Source organism: Lemur catta, chromosome 3, assembly GCF_020740605.2.
Source record: "Lemur catta isolate mLemCat1 chromosome 3, mLemCat1.pri, whole genome shotgun sequence".
NCBI classification, from domain to species: Eukaryota; Metazoa; Chordata; class Mammalia; order Primates; family Lemuridae; genus Lemur; species Lemur catta.
In genome coordinates, this window is record NC_059130.1 from 58969379 (window position 1) to 58988251 (window position 18873).

Genomic DNA, 18873 nt, shown 5'->3' on the forward strand with positions numbered 1-18873 from the left:
TATAAACAGAATTGTACATTACGACCAAGTTGAATTTATTCCAGATATGCAAGGCTGTTTCAACATTAGACTATCCCTTAATATAATCCCTCACCTCAACAGGCTAAAGAAGAAAATATGATATAAAAAGGTGCAGAAAATCATTTGACAAAATCCAACACCATTCATGATAAAAACTTTCAGCAAACTTAGAATAGAGGGAAACTTCCTCAACTTTATGAAGAACATATATTTTTTAAAAACCTTATAGCCAACATCACACTTAATGGTGAGAAACTAGGTACTTTTAAGTACAAGGGAACAAGCAATGATGTTCCTCTTTTTTAAACTTATTTGGCATTGAACTGGAGGTCCTAGCTAGTGTAATAAGACAAGAAGAGGAAATAAAAAAGTATACAGATTTGGAAGGAAGAAATAAAACTGTCTTTGTTTGCAGATGGCATAGTTGTCTATGTAAAAAATCCCAAAGAACTTATTTTAAAAAACTTTTGGAACTAATAAGCAATTATAACAAGGTTGCAGGATAACAGGATACAAGTTAATATACAAAAGTCAGTTGCTTTCTTATATTACCAGCAATAAATAATTGGAATTTAAAATGAAAAACAATACCATTTACATTAGCCCCAAAAAAGAAAGAAAGAAATAGGTATAATGCTAATAAAATATGTACAAGATCTGTGTGAGGAAAATTATAACACTTTGGTCAAAGAAATTAAAGATATAAATAAATGGAAAGGTATTCCATGTCCATGGATAGGAAGCCTCAATATTGTTAGGATGTTCAAGTTGTTCTTCACAACTTGATATATCAATTCTATGCAATTCTAATTAGAATCCCAGAAAGTTACTTTGTAGTTATTTACAGATTGTAAAGTTCATATGGAAAGGCAGAAAGACCCAGAATAGCCAAAACAATATTGAAGAACAAAGTTGTAAGACTACAAGACTGTAAGACTACTACCTGACTTCAAGATTTATAATAAAAGTAGAGTAATCAAGACAATGTGGTACTGGCAAAAGAATAGATGAATACACTTGAACCACATGGGTTTGAACTGCAAATATCTGCTTATACATGGATTTTCTTCCACCTCTGCCACCCCTAAGACAGCAAGACCAACCCCTCCTCTTCATCCTCTTCCTCAGCCTACTCAATGTGAAGACAATGAGGATGAAGACCTTTATGATGACTCACTTCCACTTAATGAATAGTAAATATATTTTCTCTTTCTTATGATTTTCTAAATAACATTTTCTTTTCTCTAGCTTACTTTGTTGTAAGAATACAGTATCTAATACTTGTAACATATGAAATATGTGTTAATCAACAGCTTGGGTTATCTGTAAGTCTTCTATTCTACGGGAGGCTATCAGTAGTTAAGTTCTGGGAGAGTCAAAAATTATATGCAAATTTTCAGCTGTGCCGTGGTTGGCATCCTTAACACCCATGTTGTTCTAGGACCAACTGTAGATCACTGAAACAGAATGGTAAGCGCAGAAATAGAAACAGATATAATCTTTGTTCTACACAATGTACATTCCATCTAGACACAAATATAGTCAAGTAATCTTTGACAAAGGAGCAAAGACAATACAATGGATAGTCTTTTCAACAAATGATGCTGGAACAAATGGATGACTACGTGCAAAAAAATGGATCTAGACACGGATCTTTCACCTTTCACCAAAAGAATAAATAAATAAATAACCAAAACCTCAAAATGGATCATAGACCTAAACATAAAATGCAAACTATAAAACGCCTAGAATATAAACATAGGAGAAAATCTGTGTGACCTTAGGTTTGGTGGTAGGTTTTTAGCTACAACACAAAAAGCACAATCCATGAAAGAAAAAATTGGTAAGTTGGACTTTATTAACATTAAAAATGTCTGCCTTGCAAAAGATACTGTTAAGAGAATGAAAAAATAAGCTATAGACTGGGATAAAATATTTGCAAAACACATATCTGATAAAGCACTTGTAACCAAAATATAGAAAGAATGCCCAAAAGACAACAATAGGCTGGGCATGGTGGCTCAGGCCTATAATCCTAGCACTTTGGGAGGCTAAAGCAGGAGGACTACTTAATGTCAGGAGTTCAAGACCAGTCCTGGGCAACACAGTGAGACTGCATCTCTACAAAAACTTTAAGAAAGTATCCAGGCATGGTGGCACACACCTGTACTCCTAGCTATTCAGGAGGCTGAGGCAGCAAGATTGCTTGAGCACAAGAATTAAGGGAGGTTACAGTGAGCTATGATTGTGCTACTGCACTCCAGTCTGGGCCACAGAGTGAGGAAACCTGTATCTGGAAAAAAAAAAAAAAAAAAAAAAGGAAGGAAGGAAAGAGAAAGAGAGAGAGAGAGGGAGGGAGGAAACAATTAGAAAACAAACTCAATTACAAATGTGGGCAGAAAATCTGAACAGACACCACACCAAAGGAGATGTAGAAATGATACAGAAGCATATGAAAATATGCTCAACATCATATGTCATTAGGGAATTGCAAATTAAAACAACAATGACATATCGTTATGTACCTGTTAGAATGGCTAAAATCCAAAACTCTGACAATACCAAATGCTGATGAGGATGTGGGTGGAGCAATAGGAACTCTCATTCATTATTGGTGGGAAGACAAAATGATATAGCCACTTTGGAAGACAATTTGGCAGTTTTTTATTAATACAAAGCTAAGCATATTCTCACTATAAAAACAGGTAATCAACACCCCTTGGTGCTTACCCAAATGAGTGGAAAACTTACGTCAACACTAAAACCTGCACACGAATGTTTATAACATCTTTATTCATAGTTGCCAAAAATTTGAAGCACCCAATATGTCTTCTGTGGTCAGACTGTGTCTTCCTAAAATTCATATGTTGAACTCCTAATATGCAAAGTAATGGTATTAGGAGGTAGGATCTTTGGAAAGTGATTAGGTCATTAGGCCACAGTTCTCACAGTTGGGATTAGTGCCCTTTAAAAAAACACCCGAGAGAGCTAGTTCTCCCTTTCTGTACAGCTAGAAAGTACCATCTATAAAGCAGAAAGTGGGTCCTCACCAAACACCAAATCTGCCAGCACCTTGATCTTAGACTTCCCAGCCTTCAGAAATATGAGAAATGAATTTCTGTAGTTTATAAGCTATCAGTTTGTGGTATTTTGTTATAGCAGCCTGAACAAATTAAGAAAATGCCCTTCAATGAGTAAATGGATAAACAAACCATGGTATGCCCATACAATGGAATATTATTTACAATAAAAATAAATGAGCTATCAAGCCACAAAAATTTATAGAGGAACCTTAAATGTGTACTGCGAAAGAAGCCAGTCTAAAAAAGCTACATATTGTATGATTTCAGCTATATAACATTCTGGAAAAGGCAAAACTATAGAGATGGTAAAAATGATCATGCATTTACTTCTTCTTAAAAAATACTATGTTGTTTGTCATATATTTGCTAGAAATATTAAGCAGATATATGACTATATTATATCCATCAAATAATATAACTTGTGAAAGTAGTTAGCACTATATATAATACTTATTAGGTACTTAATAAATGTTTGTTGAATGAATGAGTGAACTAGGGCATGAAAGAATGAATGGTACTCCTTTCTTTCCTTTTCTTTTGAATCCAAGCAAAACTTAATACTGTGCATAAACAAGTACAGAAGAATCAACTAAAGATACAATTTTGTTTATACACAATAGAGTAAAACATTAATAAATGTATTATATAAAGATATGTCATAGCATAAATTCCATATCTAGGTGCAATGTTTACTGAAATAGAGTAAACTTTGATTCTCATATCTTAAATTTTATTTTAATATAGGGACCACGAGGACTGCAAGGTGATGCTGGACCTCCTGGGGAAATGGGCGTTGAGGTAATTTTTTTGTGGCTCTTTCTTATACATCAATACTCAATACCTTTTGTAAGACTCTAAGGTAAAGTCAATATATTTTATACATATATATATATTATGAAGAATAATTTTATAGTGTTTTGTTTTATATTCAGGAAATAAAGCCTAAAATTTCACTAAAAGTAGGTAAAATTATTGTATAAACCTAATTTTATACATACAAAGTTCTCCTCTAACAATTAGCTCATTGAAATAGCATAGCAAAAAGTAGATAATACTTTCCCTTCATTGATTTAGATATGACTTGATAGTCTTCCATTTTAATATGTTGTATGTCCTTTATAAAAGAATATTTAAGGCTAAGTGACATAACCAGACCCCATCTATACAAAAAAGTAGAAAAAATTAGCTGGGCATGCTGGCGTGCAGCTGTAGTCCCAGCTTCTCAGGAGGCTGAGGCAGGAGGATCACTTGAGTTCAGGAGTTTGAGGTTGTAGTGAGCTATGACGATGCCACTGCTCTCTAGCCTAGGCAACAGAGCAAGACCCTGTCCTCCCCCCCCAAAAAATATATATGTATATGTATATAGAAGTGACCCTATTTAGAATATATTTTAAATTAATAAGCCACATTTGTTATAATTATAAAAATACAATTACTTTATTTTTATTGTTTGTTAACTTTAGCACTAAATAAATGAAACAAATTCTCTCCTCCCTTGGCTTCTGTGTAACTTCTCTCTCTTGATTCTCCACTTTACCTTGTCTTAGCCTTTCTCAGTCTTGACATGAAGTTGTGCTTTTACTTCCTCAGGTTATCAATTATATTATCACAGTGACTTTAAGTACTAATTTTATTCTAATAGCTCTCATCTTGATAGCTCTAATTCATGTCTCTCTCTTCAGGTCCAGTTATTGATTTCCTGTTGTCATGTTAAATACTCACGTAAATACTCCACAAATGTCTCAAATTTAAAATATCTAAACCAAGCCCATGACATTTCCACTTTTCTTCTCTTTTTATTCCCATCTCAATGAAAGATATCCCTTATACCAAATAACCCAAAACTGAGAGTCCTCCTAGACTCCTTCTCCTACATCATCCTCTCCAATCAGCCATCTTTTTCCTTTGAGTCATTCTCCCTCCCCTATTCTCTCTTGAAATCTATCCTGCCCGTTTCAACCCTATTGCCAGTGCCCTAGTCCTCCACTCTTATGCCATGTCTCCTCCAAGTCCTATCATTTCATCATCCATTTGTTTTCAGTTTATCTTTCTTATATCATTCATCTCCTTGAAATTTTTCAAGACCTCTCATAGCCTTTAGGATAAAATGCCAGTTTCTCAACATGATAAATAATGTTCTACATGATCTACCTTCTGCAAACCTGTTAACCACATCCCCAGTAAAATTCTTCTCCTTTCCCACATGAAAGATTTGTTGACCTATTTTTGTATTCCTTGATTATTCCATGCTTTCTTACTGTGCACTGTGTGGGGATTAAATGATGACTAAGATATATGGTCCCTGACTCCTTTAGGAATTTATAATCTAATCCAGAAGATAGTCTTATAAAAGGTCATCATATTGCAATGTGTTGGACCCAACGATGGGGCTATTGACAGGGCAATGGGCCCTTAACCCCACCTAGAGAAAGGGAAACATAAGACTTATGTGTGTGTGTGAAGGAAGAGGGGTTGAGGAGACAAGTTTTAAGGAAAAGTAGGTGTTAGCCTTATGAAAAGAGAGCATAAGGATTAGGGAAGTGCAGAAAAAGGGATAGTATGAGCCAGAACATGCAAATATGAAGTAGTATGGATTCTTTAATGCTTAAAGTCAAAGCAAGGGGTGATAATAGATGAAGTTATAGGAAAATGATTAGATCATGAAAAGTCTTATGTATTCTGTTCAGAAGCTTGAACATTTATTTTACAGGCTATAGCAAATCATTGTAGAGTATAGAACGGGGCAATAATAAAGTCAAATTTGTATTTTAGGAAGATAATTCTAACAACTGCATAAATGATGTATTTGAGGAAACAAGAGTGAAGACAGTTATACCTATTAAAAAGCTGTTGCATTGAACTAGGCAAGAAATGATGGCATCTGAACTAAAGCAGCAGGCATAGAAAAGGAAAGGAAAGGATTGGTTTGAGAAATATTTGTTATATAAATTCTGCAGAACCTGCATATTTGTGGAATTTGGAAAGTAAAGCGGAAAGAGAAGTCAAAAGCTATTCCCAGAATATTAGGTGTTGCAAGATGTATAGCAGTACCTTTTCCTGAAACCAGAAAAGACTGTTAGAGAGGTTAAGGTCCTATTTGCCAACCCGCCCAAGGTAAATGGCTAACAAGTAGCAGAGCCTGGCTTTGATCTGACTCAAAAGTTAATGCTTATAACTATATTATGCTGTATCCTCTGCACCTAAAGGCAGCTGAGAGAAGTCATACTTCATAGCTTGAAATTATTTAAGAGAGTAGGATAAAAATTCTCTTGTGGTGAGGAGTAGGGGTTGAGTAGTCAACTTGATGAAAATATGATGGTTTAGAATAGTGGTTGAGGATAATGGAAGAGGGAAATGCCCAAAGACAAGTAAAAACAGATATACCTCAAAGTCAAACTGAACTAGGAGATGGTGAATTTGCAGTGTATTAATAATAATGATGATAATTATACTTAATGATGGAGCACTTTCTAGGTGCCTAGCTTTATTTATATGCTTTACTGTATTAATGGGTTCTCACAATAACTCTATGAGATTGGTGCAGCTATTATCCCCATTTTGCAGATAAGGGAATTAAAGTGTGAAATGGTTAAGTGGCTTACTCAAGAGTAATAGCTAGTAGTAGTGGTAGAACCTAGATTTAAACTTAGGCAATCTGCCTCCAGAACCCACGCTCTTAGCCACTGTGCCTCTCAACATGTAATGATGCCACTTTGTGTAAGGGTGTAATTTTTTCCAGCAGTATTTATCTAGGAATAGAAATGGTAAAGACAATTTAAAGCACTGATCCAGGATTGACATAACAAAAAAGTGTACCACAGTGATCAGCTACTGGATTTAGCCTAGGCAAGGAATAAAAGAGGCCAAAAGGGACTGACTGACAGGGAGAAAATAAGTACTGCAGGAGGTCTATCAGATTAAAATCAGGTTATTTTTTAATTTTTACTTTTTTACTACACTTGATCTTAGCCAAAAGGCCAAGAAGCGATGAATTTTTTACTTTTTTTTTAGTTGACTGCTACATTGTATGTATTTATCATGTATAACATGATCTTTTGAAGTATATACACATTGTGGGATGGTTAAATCTAGCTAATTAAATGCATTATCTCACATAGTTAGCATTTTTGTGGTGAGATCCCTTAACATCTACTCTCTTTGTGTTTTTCAAAAATATATCATTAATTATACTCACCTGGCTGTACAATAGATCCCTTCAATCATTGCTCCTAACTATAATTATATATCCTTTGATCATCATCCTCCTATCTCCTTTCCCCTCTAACCACCCCATCCTTTAGTAACCAACATTCTACCCTCTACCTCTATGAGATCAACTTTTTTAGATTCCATAGATGAGTGAGATCATGCAGTATTTTTTTTGTCCCTACCTTATTTCCCTTAACATAATGTCCTCTAGGTTCATTCATGTTTTCTCAAATGACAAGATTTCCTTCTTTTTTATGGGTTGAATAGTATTCTATTGTGTATATATATGAGATTTTCTTTATCCATTCATTTATTGTTAAACACTTATGTTGATTCCATACCTTGGCTATTGTGAACAGTGCTAAAATAAGCATAATGGTGCAGATTGCAAATGTACATACCACCCAAAGCAACCTACAAATTCAGTGTAATCCCTATCAAAATGCCAATGACATTCTTCATAGAAATGGAAAAAAAGCAATTCTAAAAATTTTTATAGAACTAAAAAAGACCCCAAAGAGACAAAGCAATCCTGAGCAAAAGAAAAAAAACAAAGCTACATGCATAACACTACCTCACTTTAAAATATGCTATGTAACCAAAACAACATGGTACTGGCATAAAAACAGACACAAAGAACAATAGTATGGAATAGAGAGCCTAGAAACAAATTCACACATTTTTTACAAAAGTGCCAAGAACACAATGGGGAAAGAGTGGCCTCTTCAGTAAATGGTGCTGGGAAAATTTCATGTCTGCATGCGTAAGAATGAAATTAGACCTGTATCTTTCACCATATACAAAAATCAACTCAAAATGGATTAAAAACTTAAACAGAAGACCTGAAACTATAAACCTCCCAGAAGAAACACAGGGGAAAAGCTCTACAACATTGGTCTGAGCAGTGATTTTGGGGATAAGATCTCAAAAGCACAGATAACAAAAACAAAAACAGACAAATGGGATTACTTTCAGTTAAAATGCTTCTGCACAGCAATGAAAACAACCAACAGAGTAAAGAGACAGTCTATGGAATAGAACAAAATATTTACAAACTATATATCTGACTTGGTATTAATATCCAAAATACAGAAGGAACTCAACACAATAACAAGAAAACAAATAACCTGATTTAAAAATGGGCAAAAGACCTGAACAGACATTTCTCAAAAGAAGACATATAAATGACCAACAGATATATGAAAAAGTGCTCAACATCACTAGTCATCAAGGAAATGCAAATCATAACCACGATGAGATATCACCTCACCCCAGTTAGAAGGAATATTATCAAAAAGACAAAAACTAGCAAATACTGTAAGGATGGGGAGAACAGGGAACGTTTACACACTTAAGAGGTTCCTCAACAAATTAAAACAGAAAGTAATTTTGATATGGAAGAAATCCCAACAAAGTTGGAATTCTCTCAAGAGAAAGTTTAATCTTAGTGCAACACATTAAGTTCTATAATTTGTGAAGCAGAGCAGAAACCCAGGCAGTCTCACTTCAGGGCCCTTTCACTTATGTACTGCACTATACTCTCTTTCATAATAGTGAAGAAGTTACAAAGGTAACCAATGGAAGAATTAAAATAATATAGCAACTATTTAAAAATTGCGAAAATGATAAAAAAGGGAGGTGGTGTAAAGGAACTAAACTTTTAGCAAAGTAATACATCCAAAAGTCAAGTTATACTTATTGGGTTATAGAAGTAACCACTAGGAGAACTAAAAACAAAAAATATTCAAAGGTAATGGCCTCTGAAGAATGGGACTGAGGCTTTTCATTATAAGCCCATCTATTCTATTGTGCATGTAAACTTTTATTTTGGAAAAAAACAAAAACCAAAGTGAATATGGATTGCAGAAACTGAGTCAAAATGGAAACTGAACTTTCTCCCATCTATTAATAAAATAGTATAGATGATATAAAAGAAATTTTAACCTCTAATAGTTATAAGGAAGTTTGTCATCCATGGATCAGAAACATTTAGGAATCCCTGAAAGAGAGAAAGCAAATGGGAAAGAGAGGGAAGGAGAGAGGAAGAAAAGGAGAAAGAAAAAAGAGGAGGGAGGGGAGGGGAGGGGAGGGAGAGAAAAGGAAGAGGTGTGGGTGAGGAAAGGAAGGAAGGGGAAAGGGAGGGACACACATAGTATGTTCAAAAACAAGATAAATGGCTCTGGGAGACAAAAACAATACATCCGAAATTATCAGGAGGAGATTCAGGCCTAGAAATAGCCAGGCTGGGAAATGCAAGAAGTTGTATGTTTTAAAGTAATAAGAACCAAAAGCTTCCCAACAAAACTGGACCACTCATGCAAGAAGGCTGGAAAAGAAGCTCCGCGCATATGTGTGTGTTTTGTAATGTGAATAAATTCGTCTCTTATTTGTGTGATATTTTCTATAAAACCAATAAGGAACAATGAATTTTTTTAAGGAAGTGGGTTTCAGAAAGTACAACAGAAAGGGATGGGAAAAGCAAAAGGTGAGGAAACACAGAGAAGAGTGAGAGTATGAGGGTGGAAAATTAGAAGAGGAAATAGAAGGTAGTTTGTTTTTTATTCTTTGACCAAGGTTTAAAGAAAGGATTAGAAGAAACTGGTCTTAAAAGTCTTGATTTCAGGTGAAGTTGTTTTGGCATTTGAATGTTAAAGGATCCCAGAAAGTATCTGGTCTCATGCCATGAAATATATAAAGGGGTGACAAAGACCCTCTTTTGGACACACATCTTACCCTTGAGCTAAAAATTAGCACCATCATCTTATGAGATTGTTATTGCCTTTATAATGTGTCGAATCATTCTCTTGTAGGGACCTCCAGGCATCGAGGGAGAATGTGGTCTGCAAGGCGAGCCAGGTCCAAAGGTAACCTTCCTAAAAAGTAGAGGAGGGTCTCTAAACTTTCACCATTGAATCTCCTACATTTGGCACATTTTGGCAAACACCCACCATTTTGAAAGCAGGTGAATGCCAGCAAATAAAAATAGGAAGTGTTTTGGAACTCTTATTCCTTGTGACATACCCTCTGTAATTAGACAGACAGTTCTAGTAGAAAAGAGTTTAATCTTTCCCTTTGTTTCTTCAGGGAGATGTTGGACCTGTAGGCAGTGTTGGAGGAACTGGGGAACCAGGGTTACGGGTAAGTGCCTACTGGAAGCCTTTTTAATGTACTGACCCACTTATTTCAGAAACTCACAGCTTCTCAGCCTAAACACTTCAAAAATTGCATGATAAACCTTTCGATACATTATAGAAAATGTTTGTCTTTATTTCATAATTTTAAAAGCTGCATACCAAACCCTGCTCCCATTCTAATTTAGTAACATTTATAGTTTTAACTTCATACATCCTTTTCTCAAAATCAGGTGTACTTTGGGGAACCCTTGCCAGAAATGTAGAGTCACTGTGATTGTCACTAATATTAGCATTAAGAAGAAATTAAAAAATACTGATTATCAACTCTTAGACTATTTCCTGACCTAACAAGACAGATAAAATATTGAAATCTAATTTGTGCTTAAAAAAATCAAACCTATAATCATGCAAAGTTGACAAGATGCCAGAGCATAACTACAGATAGTTGTAACTAGATAGCTTAGAAAAGTTATACTAATATAGACAGACTTTATTTGAACTGTGATAAGTTTTTTCCCTAAGATAACAGTGCCCAAGATAATTTTAAGAGACATTTGTTCACTAAAAGGCAAAGTAGGAAGATTTATTTTGCATCTGGTTTCTGTCTTTTCATTTTCCCATCTTTAGGGGAGGTGGGTGAGTGGGAGGTGAGGATAATGGAAATGTTGGTGATAGGAGAGATGTAGCAACTCTGAATAAGCACTAATTTACTTTTAAATAATTTAGGTATCAAGAGAGCCAATTCTACAGTAATATCTCCATAAAGTGTGGCTCTGCATTTCTGCAAGTTTCATATCTATTGTAGAGGGCAGCTTTTTAATGTACTAGGGCCTTAATCTTTGTCTCTACTCTGTAAGGGAGAAAGTATAGAAACTCTAAAATTCTGGTAGAGTGATTATAACTCTGGTGGAGTAATCAAGTTGTATTAACCCATGTGAATTCAGTGTAGCAAGGCACTCTAATTTTGTGAGGTGCAGTACATACATTCCTTGAACTCAGAAACACAGCTCTTGCTGTATAAATTGCTGTAGCTATCAAATGGATATATATTAAATTTAATTGTCTAAAATTTATGAATATTCTGGGACCATCTCACATTTGAATTTAGAACACTGACTCTTTAAATCATCTGCAGGGCTGTTCAAGGAAAATTAAATCGCGCATGTTATACTGTCAAATCCTCTTTAGAAATAAAGTAGAATTAGAAAGAAATGAACACAAACAAGCTACTTTCTCCATGTGCCGGAGGAAAAAAATTAAATAAATTAAATGATATAGCAAAAAATTTAACCTTACTGTTTCTGCTGCAAAATAGGGTGAACCCGGAGCTCCTGGAGAAGATGGTCTCCAAGGAAAAGATGGATTAAAGGTAAATCATACTTTTAACATTATGTATGAAGTAGATGTTTTGTGGACTCCTTAAAATATAAAACATAATTATTTTTGTGTGCCAAACAAAAACCTGCATATTGTGTGGCATAGTTATTTCACTGCATTGTTCTTTAAAAATATTTTTATTGGGTTACAGGGAACCCCAGGAGGAAGGGGACTTCCTGGAGAGGATGGAGAAAAAGGAGATATGGGCTTACCAGGAACTGTAGGCCCTGTGGGTAGAATGGGTCAAATGGGTCTTCCGGTGAGTACAACCGCGTTCATTTTCAAATTCTAAGTGAATTCAGTACCCATATGTGTACACACACATGCACACACACATACATACTCTAACCCCTTATATATCCAGTGAGTAATTGGAGGTGTAGAACTGTGGCTTGAAAGAGGAAAAAATTGAGGATGGATTATCAGCCCTCCTAAGATTCAAAGAGGAAAGAGACTCTTTCTCTGTGTCTTGTGGACACTTTTTTCATAGCCATAGAACTTCTGATGTAAAGCATGTATAAGGGAATGCTTTTGTGTTGTCTCAAACTTAGTTTGATTGAACATTTTGGATCTTTATTCATAGAAATAACATTATTGTAGAATAACATCTTAGCTCCAGGATGAAATAAGAAATTCTTTGCAAGCATAATATAAGCAATCAATATCTGATTCTAACTTGTTGTATTACTTCAAGGGAAATTCTAAATGTTACAGTGGACAAATTCTCTCACCTTGAGGCAATTGGAAGATGTGAATAAATAATGAGAATAACAGCTCTCTTGCTTAAACACAGTTAATTTCTGATATTTGTTATATTCTTCCAGAGACAGTCTCTCTGGTCATTTTGCTGTTTTACTTTACTATTCTCTCTTTCTTGTCTCATACCTCTAAACATGAGTTCTCCTCAAGATTATTGTATCTTTACTTTTCTAAATCTTCTTACCTTTTGAGATATTATCCTGTCTTGGAAGTTGTTCCTTTGGACCCCACCAGAAAATGATTTCTCTTTCCTCTGCACTCTGGCAGTCTTATTCAGACTTTTAAAGACGGTACCTTTTAAGCAAGTAGGTCTCTTCCCCCAGAGAATTCGTAGCTCTCCAAAAGCAGACACTCTGTCTTGACTCCTTCCGATAGACCACAGGGCTTCTGTGTTTCAGCAGTTCCACATGGGGGCTCGGGAAGGACTAAGGAACTAATCATGAGTAAACTGATCATGCAGGCAGGCTGAGAGACAAAGTCGTGATTTATAAAGTTTGTCATCTTTGTGCTTTTTTCCTGTACTTCTCTTCCTCTGGCTTCTACCCTCCAGATCTTTGCATGTCCTACAACAGCCCCTGCCCCCGTGGGCTCAAATAGGTTTGCAGGACTAAGAGGAAAGTGCTACCTGGAAGAATACAACAAATATCATAAATGAAGCATAAGCTGGCCATCTTGCCGTTCACATTTACCAATGACTATAATCCCTTCAGCAGCAATTAAAATAATGCTGTAACATCTCTTCCCCCAAATAATAGATATTTATACTAGCATATTTAAAACTGACATTTGAATATAAAGATGAATCAGAAGTGTCACACATTTTTTGAGCACTGGCAAATTGAGTCTTTTTTCCCTTCAGCTTTACGATAATTGTAAAGTACCCATTTCCCCTTTGGCCTGCCCTCTCTGTCCTAGGAAACTATGGTGGATGTTCCACCAGAGCAAACACAAAGTGTTAGGGAATCTTCCCCAAAACAATCTTAAACATCATTGATCCAGACAAAAAACAGTATAATTTCACTTATACACTCTCATAGAACCCTCCCAATAACGTACAGATCTTATTATTCCCCATTTTGCAACTGGAAAAAATTCAGACTCAGAGAAAGCTGAGTGACTTCTACAAGATAATATAGCAGATGGCAGAGCTGGTACTTTTATGTTCTGACTTACAAGTCTCTAAGCCTCATTAATCCATGAGGTAACCAGCTTTGGCCCTTCTAGGGTTCTTAGTAGTTTTCATCTTCTTTAGAGGATTCATCCCTCTTCCATTAACATGGACCCATAGAGAAGCCAAGTACTAAATGTCAAGAAAGTATGATTATCTTCTTGAGAATTTTTGTCAAATTTACATTTTGATATAAAAAAGCTACTAACAATTTTCATACTTTAGCATGGATTTTTTAAATCAACCAGCCTAGTTCCCTGCCAGAATCCTAAGAGTTGATGGGGAGGAAGAAAACAAGGAAGACCCAAACACACATTGCAAGATAACACAGCAGGCAATCCCAGAGAGGGATGATGTAGCATGACAGCTGGTGATGGGCAGAGCACAGATGAAAAAGAGGCTCAAAACAAAGCATGGAAAAATGATAAACACAGATTTCATCTGCTTCATAATTTTTCCCAGGAACAATCCCGCCTAGTACACATCTTTAGTGCCTTTTTTTAGCAACAACACATGTGTGTTTCTTTTTTATTCTCTTTGTTGTTCTCTTTGGAATTTTAAATGCCTTTCAGCTTATAAACTCAATAAAAAATACCATGGTGTATTTTTTCAAAAGAATTTTATGATCCAAGGAACTATTGCTTAATCAGACAGCCTGATGCTGGATTTATTTTTGCACTTTTAAAATTCTTTCTTAGGCAGTGTCACAAAGATGCTACCTTGAATTCTTACAAAATAAACAAGAAAGAGAGTAGAAGAAAGAAATAAAAAATTTTTTCAAGAAAAGAGAAGCTCCTCTTACTTCCTAGAAGATTGAAGAATGAGGTCTGGTTTGAAAACTAAGGCAAGGGAGGCATTAGTAACAAATTCCAAATCCAAGATATAAACTTCTTTGAACATATGAAAAAATTGTATATTTTATGCTTGATTCTATGCTAAAATGCTCAGTTACCTAAATGCATAAATCTCTATGAGAAAAGAGTTGGGAAGCATCTGAAAAAAACATCTGCTTGACTTATGGTCTGTCATCTATTGCTAAAAAATCTACCACTGTGGTATCTAAGATCTAAACAGATGTGGAGCTATAAACTCCAAAGTTCAATGTACTAAAAAGAAATTATCTTGTTTTATTCCTTTAGGACAAAATTCAGTTGGATTTATTGAAAATGCGTTTGATCTGTTTAAGGTAGTATATTAAGGTAGAAGTGAATATCTTAAGAGAAGATGAAATTAAACACCCTTCTCAAAGAAGCTTTTTAAATATAAGATCTTAACAGTGAAGTCATAAAGATGAGAGGAATATCAATAGTTAAGAAAAAATAAGATATGCACGACCTTTGTTTCTGAGGCAGTTTCCTTGGAAACCCTGAAAAACAATTAGTCAGGAATTTGGAGTGGCATTATGGTGTTAAGGAGTAAAGGATTATCTAAATCTTTGTCATCTGAATGGTTTCTATGACTCTGGTGTTAGGCTTGTTTGTTCTGAACTGTTTCATCATAAAGCAACACAGAAATAGAAAGCCCTACACTTACCACCGTGCACCCATTGTTCAAATCCCTGCTCTCACATTAAAGGGCTGTACATTGTTAGACAAGTCATTCTTTGGTTTCTCAGTTCATAAAAAGGGGTTTCATATTAATAATAAAGGGGTTGGAGCTACGCAGAACCTCCCAAGATGGTTGTGTCATGAGGAATGCTGAATTAGCAGGGCTCTGTTCCTTCTATTCCTATGTCAGTCAGAAAAGATCACTTCTATATAGGTTTTTTTTGGAAGAAAAGATTCTGTGGCTTTAAAAAAGCATTAGTGGCCAGGTGCAGTGGCTCACGCCTGTAATCCTAGCACTCTGGGAGGCCGAGGTGGGAGGATTGCTTGAGCTCAGGAGTTCAAGACGAGCCTTAGCACAAGCGAGACCCTGTCTCTACTAAAAATATAGACATTTTTTTCCACACTTGTAGTCCCAGCTACTCAAGAGGCTGAGGCAAGAGGATCGCTTGAGCCCAGGAGTTTGAGGTTACTGTGAGCTATGATGACACCACTGCACTCTAGCCCACCAACTAGTCTTGTTAGTCTAGCAAGACTCTGTCTCAAAACAAAATTAATTAATTAGTTAATTAATTTAATAAATATTAGCTTAGACTTTCTAAATTTTTATTCAGCCTCAGAGACTGTGATTCTATAAAATGTATGTGTCCATTCATTAATTCAACAAAGTTTTTGTGTAGCTTCTATGAGCCAAGAACTCATTAAGCTTTGGGGATACAGTGGGGAACAAGAATAGCGGTTTCTGATCTCAGACTTTATAATCTAGTGGAGAAGACTGACAGATTAAAGATCACTGCAGATTGTGATAATGTGATGATGAAAATAAACCGGGTGATGAAAGAGAATAACCGATTAAGGGTAGGAAAGCCAACTTGTTGAGAGCAAAGATCATATTTTAGTTAGTAAAGGCTTGTCTGATTAGGGGATGATTAAATTGAGACCTGAAGGATAAAAAGGAACCCGTCATGCAAAGACTGTGGAAAGATACTTCAAGGTAGATGGCAGCAAAGGCCAAGATGTAGAAGTGAGAAAGAGCTAAGTATTTTTAGAAAACTAAAAGGAAGCTATTACAGCTGCACACAATGAATAATGAAAAGTTGTTTGAGATGAACTTGAAGAAATAGGTAGGAAGCAGATCATGAAGGACTTTTTAAGCCATAGTAAGAAGTTTTATTCAACATGTGGTTAGAAGCCAGAGAAAGATTTCAAACAGAAAAGGAACATAGTTTCTGATGGGAATCCCTCTGTAATTTCCCAATTTTGTTTAACAATAGCTAATGTTATTGGCTATCTCAAGGGATGAAATAAATTACAGGAAAAGAATAAAATAAATTGAATTAAAAAAGCATGTGATGTGCTAAGACAATTCAATGAGAGAAAGAACAGTCTTTTCAACAAATGGTGCCGAACAACTGGATAACCACATGCAAAAGAATAAAGTTGGACCTTTCCTTATACTGCACACAAAAATTAACTCAAAATGGGTCATAGACCTAAATGTAAGAGCTAAAACTATGAAAGTCTTAGAAGAAAACATAGGAGTAAATCTTCATGCCCTCGGGATAGGCAAAACCTTCTTAGATAACACCAAAAGCACAAGTGACCAAAAAAAAAAAGATAAATTGGACTTCATTAAAATTAAAAGTTTTTTGCTTCAAAGGACACCATCAGGAAAGTGAAAAGACAACCTGCAGAATGGGAGAAAATATCTGCAAATCGTATTAGGGACTTGTATGATAAGGGACTTATTTCTAGAATATATTAACAATTTAATAATAAAAAGACAAATAACTTAATTGAAAAATGGCCAGTAAGCACATAAAAAGATGCTCAACATCATTAGCCATCAGGAAAATGCAAATCAAAACCACAACGAGTTACTTCACACCCACTAGAATGGTTATAATCAAAAAGACAGAAAATAGTGAGTGCTAATGAGGATTTAAAGAAATTGAAACCCTTATACATTGCTGATGAGATATAAAATGGTGCAGCCTCTTTGTAAACCAGTTTGGCAGTTCCTCAAAATGTTAAACATGGACTTACCATATGACCCACAATTCCATTCCTAGGTATATACCCAAAAGAATTAAAAACAGGTATTCAAATAAAAACTTATACATGAATGTTCACAGCATGTTATTCATAATAGCCAAAAAGTAGAAACAACCCAAATGATCATCACCTGATAAATTAATAAACAAAACTGTGGACCTTAAATTGTAGTGGTCACAGAAGTAACACCGGAGTTTACATTGATCCAGACACCTAAGCATAGGAGGAAGCCAGCCACATGACTAGTTGAGAAAAAGAGCTTTTTAGGAAGAAGGAAATATGTAATGCAAAGGCCCTAAGACAGAAAGGGTCCTGATCTATTTTTAAAAAACAAACCAAAACAAAACAGGAAAAAGGCCCATGTAGCTAGAATGTAGTATTAATAAATAACTGGAAAACATGATGCCAGACAAATAGTATCCAGATAATGCAGGGTATTACAGACCATGATAATAGGTTTGGAGATTATTCTAATTGTAATTGACAGCCATTTGGAAGGTTTTAAACAGAGAGAGGTGTATGCTTAACATTGTTAGCAATCCTTTGGGCTGTTGTGAAAAAACAGACTATGGGGTAAAGCCACTTAGAAAGCTGTGTCAGTAGTCAAAATGTAAAATAATGGCAGATTGGAATGCAAGAGAGCAATAGAGATGGTGAATAGTGGTCAAATTGAAAACATTTTGGAGGTGTAGCTGATTGGATTTGCTGCTGGTTTAGATGTTCAGAAAGTGGGAAAAAAGAAAAAAGAAAAAATCCTAGGTTTTAGCCTTAGCAACTGAGAGGATGGTCATACCATTAAATGTGTAACAGGGCTACAAATTTGTATCTAAAGATGTAAAACATGTAGTTTCTTTCTTTCTGACTCATCTGGTTTTCCTCACAAGCCCTTACATACTGATCGGTGAGATGTAGTGGGATAATGCGGGAGGCAAGGAGAAAATTTAAAATCCAATTCGACTGAATGCGTAATCTAATCTTATAATTTAGTAGTCTCTTTAGGTAATGCTCAGACTATCAAGATGCTTAGTCTCTTAAATTTATCAGCCATTGACCTCCCTCTCTTACTCCTTTCCAATATTAAGTCTGTGTGTCTTGTGATGGCAAGGATGACGATGCCTTGGATTTTGATGCAGGTGTTGTTTATACGCATTGGAACATGGTAATGTCTGTTGTAAATTTGCTCACTGCCCATCCTGCTGACCTCTGGTGGTGATGTCTGCAGCTGATAATTTTGGTTTTTTTTCTTTTGGGGGGAAGTGGGTGGGTCCCTTACTAAACTGGCCTCATGTCAGTTAGCACTAATTTCTACAGATCGGGTCCCTCTGAGGTCTGCTGTGGTATTCATTCAGTCCCAGCCTCCAAAATCTACTCTTTAGCCTTTATTACAGAGCTACATCTTCCTATGGTAGTGACTACCCCCAGCCCTTCACAAGCTCCCCAGGTTTTTCTGAGTCCCAATCGACTTCACACAGGAATCAAGGAGTAGCTCAGGAAAACTTAACCATATGGTCTTCTTCATTTTG

The 18873-nt window shown here is 35.6% G+C and overlaps 1 protein-coding gene and 1 pseudogene across 1 annotated transcript in view; one reads left to right on the forward strand and one right to left on the reverse strand.

Annotated features, from left to right (window-relative positions):
* COL24A1 (collagen type XXIV alpha 1 chain) overlaps positions 1-18873 on the forward strand; it is a 330570-nt gene that overhangs the window by 210389 nt on the left and 101308 nt on the right. The window contains exons 33-37 of the mRNA XM_045547618.1: positions 3849-3902; positions 10124-10177; positions 10398-10451; positions 11763-11816; positions 11976-12083. Coding sequence (XP_045403574.1) covers positions 3849-3902; positions 10124-10177; positions 10398-10451; positions 11763-11816; positions 11976-12083 — 324 coding nt within the window. The remainder of the gene's footprint in view (positions 1-3848; positions 3903-10123; positions 10178-10397; positions 10452-11762; positions 11817-11975; positions 12084-18873) is intronic.
* Positions 7007-7093, reverse strand: LOC123636080 (annotated as a pseudogene).